Source organism: Triplophysa dalaica, chromosome 20 (genome assembly GCF_015846415.1).
Source record: "Triplophysa dalaica isolate WHDGS20190420 chromosome 20, ASM1584641v1, whole genome shotgun sequence".
In the NCBI taxonomy this organism is placed as follows: domain Eukaryota; kingdom Metazoa; phylum Chordata; class Actinopteri; order Cypriniformes; family Nemacheilidae; genus Triplophysa; species Triplophysa dalaica.
In genome coordinates this window covers 5,514,764-5,531,965 of record NC_079561.1, presented here as the reverse complement: position 1 = coordinate 5,531,965, position 17,202 = coordinate 5,514,764, and the positions used below count along the sequence as shown (strand labels likewise).

General features: G+C 38.7%; 2 protein-coding genes across 3 annotated transcripts in view; both read right to left on the bottom strand.

Annotated features, from left to right (window-relative positions):
- epha2b (eph receptor A2 b) overlaps positions 1 to 3,534 on the bottom strand; it is a 30,420-nt gene extending 26,886 nt beyond the window's left edge. Inside the window, exon 1 of the mRNA XM_056733062.1 lies at positions 3,121 to 3,534. The gene's annotated coding sequence lies outside the window, so the exon portion shown is untranslated. The remainder of the gene's footprint in view (positions 1 to 3,120) is intronic.
- A 2,992-nt stretch (positions 3,535 to 6,526) lies between these two features.
- Positions 6,527 to 17,202, bottom strand: part of spen (spen family transcriptional repressor) — a 29,197-nt gene continuing 18,521 nt past the window's right edge. For both annotated transcript variants that reach the window (XM_056732315.1, XM_056732316.1), the window contains exons 11-15: positions 9,594 to 17,196; positions 9,115 to 9,438; positions 8,835 to 9,029; positions 8,542 to 8,704; positions 6,527 to 8,381 (exon numbers count right to left, since the gene is read on the bottom strand). In XM_056732315.1, coding sequence (XP_056588293.1) covers positions 8,254 to 8,381; positions 8,542 to 8,704; positions 8,835 to 9,029; positions 9,115 to 9,438; positions 9,594 to 17,196 — 8,413 coding nt within the window. In that variant the 3' untranslated portion in view covers positions 6,527 to 8,253. The remainder of the gene's footprint in view (positions 8,382 to 8,541; positions 8,705 to 8,834; positions 9,030 to 9,114; positions 9,439 to 9,593; positions 17,197 to 17,202) is intronic.

Genomic DNA, 17,202 nt, shown 5'->3' with positions numbered 1-17,202 from the left:
AAATTTGTAAAGCATTTGTTCTATTTTAAGTGCATGATTTTTTTATAGTCAGGTAAGTGCCATTTTCAGGATTGTGATTAACCCCACATATTCCTCATATATGGACAGATGAAAATAGATATAAAGTAACTATTTTATGTTCTATAAAAAGGCATCCCTTCTTCATTCATTTGGATATTATCACCTCAGGATTGTGCATTTTATTTTACAGTAATCATACAAAGTTTACAGCTTACAGTATATGGTTAATGTTTTCATTCGCCTCTGTTAGATAACATTTATGACAAAAGGTGCAATTCGTTTTTAGTAAAAATGCACTTAAAAGAAAAATTTGGATATGGTGTAATTTGATATTTATGATATAAAATGTTTATCCTAAATAAACGGTAAATACTGAAAATAAGTCCCTCAGACCTGAACATAAAAATAAAACACAAGGGTTAAATTTGCTATGTTGAGAGAGATTCATATCAGATAAATACAGTGTGTCATTGAAGTGAACTGATTATCTACATACAGCCCATATTTATGTTATCAAATGTCTGCTTAAGGATGATGTGAGGAAAGTGGAATATTGTACTTCAGAATCTGCTGGGTAGTTCAATGGTTTCAAAACCTCTTCAGCCGTCATTTTTCTCTTAAATATGATTTTAAATTACATGTGAATGATTTGGGGGATTATGAGAACCACAACTAAAGTGAGTATTAAAGAATCAGAGCGGTTGTTTTCTGCAGTTCTGCATGGTCTTTAGGCTTTATGTCTATGTATTTAAAGGTCCAATGTGTAATTTTTTAGAGGATCTAATGCTACACTTGCACATAGCATCTGGAAACTGTACATTGTAAGAAACAATAGGTTTTATAATATATATATTTTATAATTTTTTGTGTATAGTCCATTATTGTTTTTATTTAATTATATTTTTTTCTATCTTAATGTATATTTTGTTTGCACCATGTGTACACTTTTTTCTGCTCTAAGCTCTTGTCGCCAAGTCAAATTCCTTGTGTGTGTAAACATACTTATAATAATAAAGCTCCTTCTTCTTCTATAAAATAAACATAACTATGTCTATACACCACGTGTCCTCTTGCAACTTCTCTACAGAGCGCTTTTCATAAACACATCATCTCCTTTGGCAGCGGAAAGCGAAAATGTGATGACATCTTAGTCCTGTGTCACCTGTTATAGCTTTGATTTAAGTTTCATATTGTTTTATTAATATTTGAAATTAGATTTTTTTGTTCATTTAAGTTAAAGTTTTAGCAATTTTGGCATATGCTTTTGTCAATTTATAATTTATTGGTTTATAATTATTGTTGCTATATAAGATAAATTCATTTTTATTTTATTTGTATTTTAGTTTTGTTTATTATTAAAATTTTACTGCTTTAAACTCACTTCAGTTTATTTTTGAGGCAACACTTAAATTTGTCCTTGATCGAAGTTTTTCCATTAATTTTTAGGTCAATATTTTCAATATAAAATAAAATAACCTTGCGTTGTAGTGTTTAGAAAGTGGTGGGCCAGTGGTTGAGTGAGCCATTGGTTGCTATTTGCAACCTCACCACTAGATGCCACTAAATTTCATACAGACCTTCAAAGGTCTGTGTAAGAGGGTACAGGAGAACAGTAAAAAATAGCTTTCCCTCATCCATTTACACTCTAAGACAAAAGGCAAAAATTCAGCCATACTATCATATTCATATTCTCATATATCTTGCTTGTGTTAAATTGCATGAATGATCATTTTAGTTCCCTTTTAGTAATTTAGGCTAATTCATTCAGTGTAACTGAAGCTCAATATACCACATTACATTGGGTGCAAATGGATTGATGGGTTTGAATGCACTGTTGCTTTGGATCAAAAAATATGGTTCTCTGATTCAGTGGCGGAGCTACACTTTAAAAACAGGGGTGGCAAAGGGGTGGCAAGGTAAAAATAAATTATTTTCCACAAAATGTGTATAGATTAAATTAAAGTTGTTTATTTTCCAAAATGTACACAATTATTTATGTATTAAGTATACAGCAAAAATAGAACACTAAGTATTCAAAGTGCTCCTTAGACTAATCAAGTCCAAGAGAAAAAACTGAGGTAAACTTGGACCTGTCAAAACAAGGCAGGAGTAGGCAGTTGTACACATTCAAACATGTACTACAAGAATAATAATAGAACAACAATACAAAAAAAACATAGTGCCCTTTAACACTGACTCTAATGATAAACTTCAATAGTTGTACCAGGTATAACCTGCATCTACACATGGTATGGCACCACCAAGTTCACAAATACAAACATTCAGATTCAGAACAGCATAATTCTGCGGTTCTGGTGAGATGAAGCAAAATGTTTTACACACCTCATGAAGAAACCATAATTTGGAACAATTTGCTTGTTATTATTTACCATGAGTACACCGTTACTAATAATACAAATACTAAAGTAATACATGACGACAAAATCTGAGTATATTGAGGTCTAGCCTATTTGAATACACAAGGAAAATTGCTTAAAGACATCTAGACATGTTATGTTAAGTAAGGGATAATGTATAGCGTGGCGGTTGTCATAGCGAATACAACACCGACAGGCTGTTTATGAGCCCGGCGTGAAGCGGAGGGATCTTAAATCAGCCTGAAGGGGTTGTATTCGCTATAACAACCACCTCGCTATACATTATCCCGCTTATTACATGGCTACCTACCAAATAAATAAATAATTTGACACAACATATTGATTTAAAAGGGAGTTTATTGATTTAAAAACTATTTATATTGCTTCCGCTAAAGAAAATAGTCCGTTCGGTCTCTACGGTTAGAATCCTACGTCCATGGCAACGCTCTGTTTTTCATGACAACGGTCTGTTATACTAAGATTAGTGCTGCATTACACGTGCAAATATGAATAAGCCTACCTAATGTCTGTGATTGTTGCTGAACATTTGCTAACGACATGTTTTAAGCATATTCACACAGGAGTGACAGTATTATTCAGCCAGTTTTACGACTAGTAATGCTCATGAATTATTAATGCTAAGCACTAAAGTGCAACGTCTCCCTTACTTCCCGTTTAAACACTACTTCGTTTAATTTAATACCAATCAAGCCGTACATACCAGCAACATGCTCTTCATCGATCCCGTGAGCTGTCGGCGTTGTTTTGGAGCGGTTTGGAGCACGTCACGAAAGTGCTGCGTGTCAGCTTAACCAATGAAAAGTGTAGCAGCAACAGCACGCTGCGACTGCACGCTTGTGCGTGCTGCGTAAGGATGCATTCACGTCCGCTGGGAGATTTGGGAAATGTTCGTAAAAATCTAACAGTGTAATGTTTTCAGCGGGGTGGCAACAGGGGTGGCAAGGACTTCGTCTGGGGTGGCAATTGCCACCCCAACTAGCCCTCTGGCTCCGCCACTGCTCTGATTCAGTCTTATATCAGCCCAGTAATGATTACATTCCGGTCATTTTTGCACAATTACGTTCCATAAAAATACATGTATCAACTGCCAGCAGAGGGAGTCAATTTTATCATAAAGAATTTGTTAAGGCATGTCGGGAGAATTCTTATGTCAAAAGCTTAAAGATAACAGGAGTCAGCACACTACATATGTGCATGTATTCTTGATAAGGAATGTATCAACTCAGCAACTTGTAAGAAAATTTAAATTGCAAAAATGTTTGGTGCGCCCAAATGACTGGTGGAAAGTGAACACTTATCAGAAAAAAGAAAAGCCAACCCCAGTATTTTCAACATTCTTAACATTTTCCTTCTCTTTCTAATTTGGTCTTTTGGAAGCTAGTCAGTGTGGTTCGTGCCCGTAGAATTACAGACAACTAAAAAGATGAAGGATAGCACAAACGTGTGCAATAAAGAGAAGCTTTGACCACTGGAAAAACTACCTACACCTGTGTACACACATACATACACACAAATCATAATCAAGCACCAAAAAAAATGAAAATAAAAATAAAGCATTTACGTAGATCTGAATAATCGTCATGAGCGAATAGTTCTCATATATTTTCCAAAACTGGCTTTAATGTTCATGAGGCTTGAGAATAAATGCAAAACAGATCTTCCTAAAGATTAAAACCCTGCTAAGTATCATATCACATGGACTCAGCAGCCTACATATGGCCCCAATAAAGCAGTCCAAAACACTCCCAGCAATTTGAATGAATTAGATATTTTCATGCCTGTTCTTGCTTTGTGTCCTCCAACTATGGTTTAACTACATACCAAATTCCCTTCTGCAGCATCACTACCTTTGCCGTCGGCTGAAGAGAAATAATATAGATCCGTCTCTTTTCCTTTTTTCCTTCCAATTCATACAGTACTTCCTTCAAACACATTACTGCTTTACTGGGAATGGGTGTCAATTAACATTCCTGGTCTTGGCCTGTCGTGGCATTGTAAATCTTATGCACTTCACCTCTTATTTTCCACGAAGACACCCCTCCTCTCGCCACGATGAAAAGAGAGAGAGCGAAATGTCTTCGGCTTGACCTTAGTCTTCGTTTTCTCTTTGTCGAGTTTTAGCTAATCTCTCCTATAACTTGATCTAGAATTTAAGTGGTCTTTCATTGAGGCAAAGTTTAAAATGTGTATTTATTTTATTATTTATCCTGACATATTAAACCACATCTTTGGAGGGAGATAGTGTTTCTGAATAACGTGCATTGTGGTTAGGACGGGATCAAATTTGAGCATCAGAAAATCATCTGTGATGTATCTTCCAGCTCACCGCACTCACAAATCTACTGAGAGATGTGTTCAGTGTCATGCCAGCCTTACCACAAGACACAGCCTCTGGGGATTCCACGAATTCTCTGTGGATATCATGAGGGTTTGTGAATTTATTCATATGGCATAAAACTAATTAAACCAAGACGAGAAACTTCAAATGTCTCTTTTACACACACACACGTTTAAATATGTAAATGAGGGCATTCCATAGACTTGTTTTTATACTATACCCTTAACCCACGCTTTTATCCTAACCCTAAATGAAAACTTTGCATTTTTACAATTTTTGAAAAAAAATGATATTTAATATATTTTTATGTGATGATGTCCACCAAAAGTTTCTGCTAGGATTTGTCAGGTTTTGCTCACTTTTGGTTGCAAATTTGCCTCCCAATTTTTTTTTTATGTAAAGGTTTGTTTGTTGGACTTTTTATATTGTACCTTACCCTCACAATACCCCTAAACATAATAATCACAGAAACCTTTTTGTAGCTTATTTATAAAATTTTCAAATAAGCATCTTTTGGTTTCATTTACTTGTTGCGATTAAGACTTTTACCAAGATTGGTGGGGTTAACATAAATTAAAGGGAAACTTCATCCAAAAATGAAAAATCTGTCATCATTAATTCACCTTCAAATTGTTCGAAATGTGAATAATTTCTTGGTTTTGATGAACACAGAGAAAGATATTCGGAATAAAGCTTATAACCAAACAGTTCCCAACCCCCATTGACTCCCATAGTTGGAAAAAAAGTTGTGGTAAACAAAAGTGACCCACAACTGTTTGCTGTTTTACATTCTTCAAAATGTCTTCTTCTGTGTTTTGTTTGTGTGAACAAAAAAATATTATAAAGTAATTTTTCCTACTATGGGAGTTGAGTTTGGTGATAAGCATTATTACAAATATTTTTCTCTGTGTTCATCAGGGGGGGAAAAAATCACATTTGGAACAACTCGAAGAAAAGTTAATGATGACAGAATTTTCATTTTTGAGTGAAGTATCACTTTAACAAAACACAATGCAGGCAAACTTGTGTTTTTTTTTTGGAAATAACAAAACATGAAAAGTGTGCATATATCTTTCAATAAATACTTGACATGGTTATAATTGCTTGGCTCCACTTTCAGGAAGACATGTTGATAACACTTTTTATGTTACATTTTTTTATTTATTTGAAAACTACTGGTCACCTCAGCATATGTTAATAATGACTGCATTTGACCAGTTGGTGGTGCTGTCCTCTCTTTCTTTCAGAGACTATTGTGTGAAGAGAATGAGAATGGTATGATCACACGGTCAGGTAATGCATTTCAATATTCTAAATCATTAATTCAGTCAAACTTATTGTTTGGTGTCTTTGTTAATGTTGTCTGTACATGCACTCATATGAAACCATATGTTTACTTTGGTCTGAAGCTCCTCTGACTAGTTTTCTCCTCATATACACCTATATAAGTTATTTTTGTAGATACAAAGTGTTAATAATGATAGTTACAGGCCAATTTTTTTAAAAAGATCTTCAAAAGAACCAGTAATTATTTGGTGAGGTTTAGCCTGACAAAACAAGTTCACGGTTTAACAACACTGCCTTCCAGTGGTCGATGGAGTCACTAACATGACAAATATATCTAATTAAATGCTCTAACATTTACACATTAAAAATAACATTACATTTTGCTCTAACACTTAGTTATTACATAAATTATTAACCAAAGACAAATTTTAAAAAATATAACGGAAATCAAATAAAAGCAACAAGCAAACACCAACAGACAGATAGCGAATGACCATTTAATGATCTGCAGAAGTGTTAACCAACAGAATTTATTTTACATCTTAAAATGTCCTCATAGAGGAACAGCAAAATGCACTCAAAATGATGAAATAACGTAAAACACGGACAAAAGTTTAAGACCAGCTGTTTTCGTTGGAGTTTTCTTTTGGTATTCTTATATCTTAAATTTTGTATATCAAAAAGGGTAAGTGCCTTCAAAATTACCATGACAGAATTGTTGTCAACCCAAAGAAACTGCAAAACTAAGACTCATGGTTATACTTTCTGCATCGGTTTCTTTACATATTTTTGTTTTGTCTTGCAAAACGATGACCCTGACATAAAAGACAAAAACAGAGACAAAACAACACAAAAAGAAAATGATTATATACAGCGTGGCTCAAAGAGACCAAAATCAAGTCTCTACCATTTCTCCTGACAGATTTGTACATAGTTTATCTTAGCTTTCCTTTTTACAAAGTTTTTAATCACTTGCATTGCACTGTTCTTGTTGGACATTCAGAGAGGTATGTTTAAAAAACAAAAAGAGAAAGAGTGAAAATGATACACTGTTAAGGATCCGAAGGAAAGTATCATTAGTTAAGACCCAAACATTTCTAACATGACAATAAAAAAAAGATAGAAATAGAGATAGGGGACAAAAAGTATAAAAAAAAGGCAATTACAGATTTAAAAAAAGCAGACCTCACAGATCAAGTGACAAATACAAAGTCAAGTATCAAAATAAAGATTGATGAATCCCAATTCATTTAGTTTATCCATTTAAAAAGATTATGGCACAGGATTGATTAAAAAAAGATACTCAAGCGGTATGACAATTCATTTTCATGGTTGATGGCAATAGGTTGTCAATCTTGTTATGCTTGTGATCTGCAGTGTCTATTGACTGCTTTGAAAGTCTTTAAATATACATATTTACATTCACGCCTTTGCTCGGTTTCACTTTGAAAGTATTAAGAGGAAAGCGAAAAAGTATACATACAATCCCCTGTTGAGGCATCAAGTGTAAACTGTACAAATCGCAATACTCCCATATTTTGTCCCTTTGGGAAAGAACAAGGGTTACATCGAGAGCCATTTCTAGAAATGACATGGAAGTGACATTACGATTGAACAATAGCTGCTTTATATTACATCATTTTTTTTATAAAATTTGTCAAAGGAATTCCAGGAAATGCTTTGACAAAATAACAATTTTAGTTTCTACCACAAAATGGCTGGTGAATGAAGCATGTCCATGAAGTAATGTAAAGATACAATTTCAATAACCAAATTTTTACAAACTTATTTTTCATTTTTTTGATTTTCATAACATTGTGCAATGACAAATCTTGATTGTTTAAAAATAAATCACTACCACATCACTTAAAAAAGAAAACGTACCCCCATTTCCCAATAATTCCCAATTCACCATTTTAAAACCATATACAAATCTCCAAAAGAAGAAAAAAATTAAATAAATGATCAGAGAATTGATCGTTTTAAGTAGCTCCATTAACCCTGTGTAACTCAAGATGATACACAGTGGAAATGCATGCATCAATGTTACAATGGATTAAAAAGCTAGTGAACAAACAAAAACAGAGTAAATGGCCAAAATGGAATAAACATGAGTAACATTAAGGTGCTCTCCAGAGTAAAAAAAACTGGCAAGTTCCAAAGGCTGGTGTTGGCATACTGTTTTTGTGAGAAGCTGCAAACTTCCTCTTATACAGAAGCTATAACAATCATAAGATGGGGAGAGATACTGGAGATGCTATTGAGAAGGTCCGGAGCAAGATGAGACAAGTGGCTCTCGGAAAAGTCACAAGGAGGGAAAATCTGGACAACATAGGCTGGCTATAGGGGGGAGAGAGGAAACAAAGATCTTACCAAACTGATCCATATTGAGTCATCCTGTTGACTATATTACAATACAAGTTTACTACCTTTAAATATTACAGTTTGCTTATGCTTAAACAGTTTTATTGTTTAACACCTAAATTCAATGAGTACTTGCCTGATTTGAGCCTGGGTTGGGAACATTGATGATTCCAGCAGCTTGTTTTGCTTGCAGGTAGGTGATAAAACCTGTTTTGAGAGCATGGGTCTGGTTGTGGACATCCTCTTGGTCCAATCCACAAGGCAATGCCAACAGAAGGCAGTACTCACTTTCCACCTAAAAGAAAACAATGTTTTTTATTAAATTCCAAAGCCAGTCCTGAAATTTCAATGCATTTTATCTTCCTTCATTGAGAAATTCTTAATATGGATTGCATAAAAGAATGAAAAGTATGACAGTTTCTTACAGTCATTCGCCTAGCAACCCCTTCAAGTTGTGAGGCCTCTAACCGCATTCTCTGGGCAATGCGAAGAAAGGGACCACCTTCTGTTGATGGCAGTGAGCGTTGAGCCAGGACATTGTTACCAGACACAAAGTGCAGCTGTACGGCAGCAGAATCATTCTTAAGTGCCAGGTGACCTTGCCAAATAATAGGGTACTTCTGCTCGAAGACAGACAAAGAAACTGTTAAATCCTGAAAACTTTGATTGAATTACTAAATAAATCAAAACAAAAAGATAACACACCGTTAACAAGTGCACCATATCAACAGACCGTCCTGTGTCTGATCGAATGTGTGAGGAAGCTGAGGGTGGAGGTGCCATCTGGTTAGAAATATGTCCTTTTGGTACAGAGATGGGAAACTCCGTTTTGGGAGTTATAGTGACTGGAGAAGTATAAGAGGGGGACTGAGCATCTCCTTGGACTCTTGAAAGTTGAGACAAATCCATTGAGCTCGGCTGTCTAATGTGTGAACTATCATGCTTTGGTTCACCAAAACCTCCCACTGATGCAATGGAGGACACCGCAGATACCTTATGTCTCTGACCATGATCGACTTCTTGTGATACCTGGTAAAAAAAAATGATTTATAAATACAACATCAAGGGCAAGTACTAACTGTGAATTTGCAAAAATTAAATCAACAGATCATGTGTTTTCACAAAGCAAGATCAAACACTTGGCTAAGATTTATCATTTTGAAACTCCATGTTGAATCCCTCACCTGAGATGAAGCCATTCCACGATTAATCCCAATTACTGAATGACTTTGATATTGACCGTGAAAGCCGCGGATGTCTCTGTAGTATTCAGAAATGGGGTTTGCATTTCCAGGATGAATCAACTGTACCCCTTGAGGGGATACCATCACAGAGCCTGTTGGGTGTCCTATTATTCTGCTCTCTGTGTGAGGGGAGGGCGACATCTTCATCTCCATTGCTTTTGCTACATCCCTCACAATTGGTGGAGCACTCTTTACAACTGGAGAGGATTTAGAAGCAGACGATATGTGTGTAGACTGCATTGCCTCTGGTGTTCGAGTTTGGCGACTTTCAACAACTCCTGGATGGTCAGCCAAATGTTGGTGGACAAGTAGCCGGACATCTCTGCTGTACTGTTCCAAGCGCAAGGCCCTGTGATGCAGGCCTTTGTATTCTGGCTGAATTACAACACTTTCTGGCTGTATCTGGGGTGCAGAAGCTCTGCGAAGTCCTTGTGGAAGATTCTGCACATCATCATTGCTTGTTTCGCCAATCTGGCCACCAGCGGATGAACTAACATGCGACTTCAGTACCGCATCTCTGGTCACTGCAGGCTGGGGAGTAGTGGACCGTTGCTGAGGTCCAGACCGTGGTGATAAGAGGCCTTCTGAACGAATACCATAACCTATTGCAGATAATGGATTATTGACTCTGACATCTCCTTGAGACAAATGACCTATAGGCACAGACTTGGTGACACTGTGAGGGGACATTATAACTGATTGCTCAGGATGGTGTATACTTGAGACATACTGAGGTATAGGGCCGCCTGATCCCAAAACAACCGAGCTGCTAGGAGGGCAAACTTTGGGAAAGCTTGAATGGCCTGATGCCCTTGGAGAGTGTGAGTCCTGCTTGTGCTGTGTGACCATGCGTTCATGTGAAGCGCCTGGACTTGAGATATGATTGCCTGATAACGAGGGGTGGATTGGGCTTAAAACTGGGTTTACATTAAGGGTCTTCAATGAAACAGACTCCGCTGCTCCATTTTTCTTCATATGCTGCTGCTGTGCAATTGACTGGGTATACCTCAGAAGTTGAGAATTGCCAGTGGATTGCTGGAAAGCTTTTACAGAGCTTCCTTGCTGACCAGTGCGGTAGGGGTGTTCAGATTTTTCAACGCTAGTACATTCCTGATTATTGGAGGAAATAACAGGTTGAGCGTTGTATCCCTGGCTAGTTAATACCACCCCTGTGTGTCCATAACCTGTAGGTGTCTGTGATCCTTTTGGAGTAGAGGGTTGAGATATTACTTCTTGTTTCAGCTGAGATTTTGACACAGACTGCTGAAACTCAATATCAACTGCACTGGCTGGTGGGATCTGACTAATTTTGGCAATGATACGCTGTGGTCCCTCAGTCTTTTGTCCAGAATAACTCAATACAACCACACCCTCTGATGTATTTACCCTCAAACCACTACCTGACCCTGTGTTACAATGTGTGCTTTCAGCGGTCTGCCTTCCAACATTTCCTCCATCATCAGATAGGTTGAGTCCATGATACCTGTTATTCTCATTTAAGCATGAACGATACTTTTGCTTAGGCAAGGATATCCCAGGGCTACGGTTGCTCAAAGAGATCCGAGGAGTGTCCTCAAAATCAAAGGGCATTGGGATCCGACTAATGACTGAAGTAGAAGAAGAAGTCATAGCCAGTTTTTCCTTTAAGATCTGTTGAGCCTCACATTGCAAAGAAGGTGGCTGTGGAGGTGCTGTACGGGGTACAAGTTGGGTTATGGGTTTAGGTCTATCATGTAGAGAGGACTTCAAAGGCAACACAGTCTCAACTGAATTTTCATTATCAGACATGCGTGGATCTGCTAATGCTTTTGTGAACTGCATGGTTGGGACTGCATTGCTGTTTGAAGCAGATACATACTTTGGCTCCATCAGAATTTTTCGCAGAGTACTGGAGCTAGAGTCAATATCAGAAGCTTTTGTGTCAGGAGGCATGGGAGGATTTGCTGGGGGTGCCCCCAGTCCTGATGTAGACAACGCCCCACTAACTTGTATTTTAGGTGGCATTCCTTTTTCCTCTGTTCTGGTGTTCCACTCAGGTGGTGTGAGAGGAGTCTTTGCAGAGCATGCAGGTGAACTCAGGCGAGTGGTTGGTGATGTAAGGCTAGGTGATATGGGATCAGGAGATGAATGCTGTGTTCTTAGATAAGAAGGACTGTTATTGCTAGAATGAAAGGCAGATTCTTGTGGTTCAGGCTGGTCAACAGCAGGTTGCTCTGCTTCTTTTGGTGTGTCCAAAATGACTGTAGATGTAACCTCATGTTTACATGCAGCAGCAACAGTAACTACAGCTGCTGCAGCTGCTGATGTTGCAGCCTTAGGGGTGGCAGTCTGAATCTCTTCTGGGATGGACTCTGGAAGTTTGACCGTAGTTGATTCAGGTTCCAACAGTGTATCCTGGATCATGTCTAATTTTCTGTTGTAAGAAACCTTTCGACCTCTAGATTTTTTTGGTGTTCTTGGCCGGGCTCGTCCTCCTTTTTTGGTTGCTTCTGATAATGGAGATCGTGTGAATGTATTTTCAGTGGTATTTGTTTCTGAGGACTTGGATTGTGGAACTGAACTGCTTTCTGATTCAGGCGGCATAATATTCTTTACAGTCAAGTCTGTCTCAGATTCATTAATCTCATTTGCTACGGGCACAACTAACGTGTCTGGTGTGGGAAGTAGGGCTGTGTATGTTGTTGGAGCAGAAAATCCATCTGCATCCCCTGATATATCCTCAGCAGTAATGGAATCAATTGCAGCAGCCAGTTCAGTTTCACTTGCTGGATTGGCAGGCTTTTCCACTTCAGTTTCTTCTGCTGGCTGTACTACAACAGGTGGTATTAGGGTAGGGGGTTCAGTTAGTGGTACTTTGTAAGGTACTGGATGTTGGTCATCTGTAAGTCTGGAAATGTTCTCCACAGCCCTTTCCAGTTCCATTTGACGGGCAAGCAGGGCAGCCACAGGATCAGCAGGAGGTTCCATTTCTGATAGAGACGCATCTTTGTTATCAGGATCATGACCATTTTCCTCTTTGTGGTAAATTGGGATATTTGCTTCCTCTTTTTCTAACTGTGGTGCCTCGGACTTGTTTGAAGAATCAAAACCAGCAGTTTCCTCTACACCTGAGTGAAGTGCATCTTTAGCTGCTTCCACAAAGTTGACTGGTTTATCATCAGCTGTAATTTTGGTGTTCCGTGTCGATCTTGATGTCTTGACTTTTCCGTTGTTTTCTAAAGTCTGAATTGTATCTATAGGAATGATTTCTGTATTATTCTCTTTAGACTTTTCCTCAGGAACATATGGAAGTTCTTTTTCTCTTTTAGTGGTGTGTTTGGTGTCTTGTGACAATTGTTCAACGTGCAATGAAATTTCATCTGTAGGTTCATCTTGATGCTCTAGGGAAGCAGGCATATCAACATCTGCTTTATCCAACTGAATGGAACCTGGACTACCAGACATTTTGTCTAATTTAGATGTTTTTCTGCACTGTCCTGCTCTTACAGGTGAGGAATGCATCTTTTGAGATCGTGGGGAACGCCATCCCTCTGGTGTTTTAGAGACATCACCAATATTTGCTGATTCTTTATTTTCAGTGTCTTCACCCTCAGATATTTTGGTCTGTTCTGCTGTAACTGGTGACAAATCATCACTTCTTTTACGAGTTTTGGGTGGGCGACCTCTTCTTGAAGTAACAGATGTGCTTGGCATATGTTGTGTTGCAGCATCCTTATCACTAACACGTTTACGAGTAGACCGAAACGATTCTGTTGTCTCTTTTCCAGGTTGCTGAAGAGCTTCATCTTCATGGGGTGTTGCATAAACTGATCGCACATTCCGACGCTGCCGCGTTCTTCCATGGTTCATGTTTGAGTCATTGCTCTGTTCCACATCTGAAGCAGGAGATTTTGCAGATTTTCTTGGTTCTATAATTGGTTTTATGGAGTCTCCTCTAGGCGATGAAGATCTTTTCAGCTTTTCTCTGTCTATGCGTTCACTTTTCCGTGTGGCTGGCTTCTCATTACCAATTATTGGTGTTTGGGCTGGGGAGACATTCTTTGCCTTTTTATTCTTTGGTTGTCTTCTTGGTGTCTGGTCAAACTCCGGCTCAATAACTGGCAATTCCATCTCAAGTGGGGAAATAACCGGGTGCACAGAATCACTAACAGGTTCTGTTTTTGTTTCTGATAGCTCCACAGTCTCTTGAGTTTGGCTAGGCTTTGGATTCAACACAGGATATGCCTGTGGAGGATCACATTCTGGATCAATATTACTTAAAGATGCACCGGGAGTAGGAGGTTTAATGTCCAAGTCCTGTTGCATAGTTAAAGTGCCAGTTCTACTTGTTCCATCTAGCTTCTCATGAGGTTCTTCTACTGTTACGTCTTGATTTATCATGATTTCAGGGGGTGTGAAATTTACTGTATCAGCTTTGTTCTCTTCGTTTTGGCTTATTAATAGGGACGAAACTAATAAAGTGTCTTCTGACTTCTCATCTAATTCTGCTAGTTTTCCAATGTCTGTTAATGAAGAGGGTATAAGTGACTTATCAAACTGCACAGAAGACTCTGTGTCTTTGGAGAAAGACACAGGCGATGTTCTTGATGGAATAGGACTTACTGATACCTCTTTGGAAATGTCTGATAAATTGGATGGCCCAAGCTCTACCTCCAATATCTTCTCTTCCTCCATCTGATCGGGTTCACTGGCTCTTCCTGAAATAATTAGCTGTTGTTTCTTATCCCTTTGCTGTTGAAGTTCTAAAAACCGACTGTGAAAAAGTACTTTTGGCTCCTGAGAAAGGTCTGATCCCCCTATTCCAGCTTGTTCCACCTGGGGATCACATGTATTATTATCTTTTCCGACTCTAACTTCAGGATCATTCTTTTTGCGATCAAGGTGTTGAAGTCGCTTTGAGTCCTGCTCAAAGATAGAGCTATGAAGGAAGCGAGAAGCAAAAAGCTCTTGTCGTTCTTGTTCATCAGGTTTGGCATCTTCCTTTTTACATTCAACCATTCCCTCAGAATCAGAACGGATTTTCTTTTTTTTCAAGTACCAAGAAGGAATGGGTCTTGGGGTGGGTTCAGACTTCTCCTTGTCTGTGCTATTCCGAAAGTTTTTGAATTTTGAATCATGACCAAGGAAAGACCAATTTTCTTCTCTAGATGAAGACAGAGATTTGGCACGCTCAAGTAATGCTTTGGTGTCTGGTGTAATAGTCTTATCTAATGCAAATTCATAGAACTTGTTCTTTTCAAGAGTTTCAAAGGACTTTAAATCTGATAGCCTCTCCTCATGCTCTCTTTTGAAGGAGTTTGGCTTCAGTAAAAGTTGCCTGCTGTCACAATCATCATCAGAGTCTGTCTGAACCTCTCCAGGTTCCATTTCATGTTCAGGACGTTTTCGTATACTTTCACGTTTAACAATGCTTGTGGGGAAGCCCATTCCTCCACTTAATGTCCCCTGCCTTTCCCAACAACACTCATCAGACATTGATGCTTTAACTTTTAAAATCTCTGCAGGTACTTGATGCACCGAGTTATCAATATTGTATTTAGATACAACAAAGTCAAGGCATTCCTTCTCCACTGGCACTGGTGAATGTGGCTCCTCAGCTGCCACTAACTGTGATGCATTTCTCTCCTCCTCTGCAAAAGGTGTCCCTGGAAGAACAGCAAGTCTCCTATCAGATTCATCATTTGTTTGTCTAAACCTCTGATAAATGCGCTCTCTTTTAGAGTCAACATCAAACTGAAATGCTCCCAACTTCTTCCGCTTACTTGGCGGTAAATCAGCAGTAACATCTAGGGGTTGTTTTCCTACTTCATGTACAATACTTTGCCGTTCAAAGTCCTCTGCATCAGTGCTGGGTGTACTTTCGGTTTTATTAGACTTATCACATTCTAGAAGTTGCTGCAAGCGACTGTTTTTTTCCTCCATTTGTTTTCTGCAGCTCTGTGAGTGATCAATATCGGAGAGCAACCTTTCCTTATTTTCTGAATCGCTTTCTAGGCTAGTGGACAGCAACTCATAGTTAGTTAAGAGCTGTGGTGCTTGGTCTCTTGAAGACTCCATATCTAAACTCCCATCATCAGAGTCTGCAAGGCCTAAAATTGGTTGACTATTATCTCCAAAAGTTCCCATCTTTTGATCAAGACTGTCTAAGGGATCGATTGCTTCCTCAGTTGGTTCCCCAAGACGAGATTGAAGATCTAGACTGATGCCTATTGATATATTAGTGTCCAGTTCTTCCTTTCTAGTACTAACAGTGACCATCCTCTCTGGCTTAACTTTTTGCTCTCTCTTGTGAGTTTCTTTTCTTATCAACTTTTTATCATAATCAATGTCTTTTGGCAAATGATCATCAATGATTCTTCTTAATTTCACTTCATCTTCCTCCTGACTTATCCTTCTTAAATGATCAGCTTTTCCAGATGATTCCTCAAAACGCCTCTTACGTGCAGCCAAACGGTCAGCATCTACAGAAGAACTGGTATCAAATCCTGAATCAGTTTTACAGTACTTCTTATTTTTCACCTTGCTTTCTTTGTCAACAACCTCTATCTGACTAGCTAAGCTTTTCTCCTTGAAAGGTTTTCCATGCTTAAAGAAATCTTTAGCTTGAGTCTCTAGGCGGAAAGGCATGGTCTTGTGATCAACCAAGGGGGGTGTGGTTGGAGAACGCACAGGATCGCTCATCTTTGTTTTTTGTTTCTCACTAAGAGCATTCTCAATTAATTTTCCTTCTTTCTCCTTCACTCTTGTCAGTTGGACAACACAAGGTGGCAGATCAAGTTTTCCTTTTCCAGAATAGTCTCTCTCTTTAACTAAAGATTTATTGGCTTTACCTCGCAAAGTTAAGCTAGTTTCTGGGCTATTTTCAAGTTCAAAGTCTGTCTCCGACGACGGAACAGAGGGAGATGCAAGTTTTAATTTCCTTAATTTCTGCTTCTCAGTTCTGTCCCCTTTCTCTTTACGTCCAGCACGCCGTTCTTTTTCTCCACCGTTTCCACGCTCTTCCTCAAACAGTAATTTGTCTTTCTCGGATTTATCACTTATATTGTGTCTCTCCAAGCGAATTTTGTCTGGTTTTTCAAAGCGCGGTGGAGAAAGTGAGCTGCAGCTGCCACTTTGCTCAGATGAGCGACTGTAAACAAGATGCTCAGATTCACTAGGTGGACGTTCTGAAAGGGACAGGGAGGCAGCAGGGCTGGCAGGCCGACGTGGATGGGATGGGCTTTGATTTTGTTCAATTGTTCGACGACCATGGTCTCGTTCACGATCCGTTTCAAACCGCTCTCTTTCACGCTCCCTTTGCAAATAGCTGTATTTCCGAATATCCTGCTCATAGGGGTCTCGATAATCCCTGTATTCCCGGGGGTCGTCATGGTATCGTGGGTCATAGTAATCACCCTGGTAAGGGTCCCATTCCGAATAAAAATCTCGACCTCTGCCAGAATATTTTCGTCGTGGGTCCTCTGTGTACGACCCTGGGGTACGCACATTTTCGTAGTATGCCCGCTCAGCTGTCAACTCATGATATGGCGGCCGGCGCTCATCTCTGTAA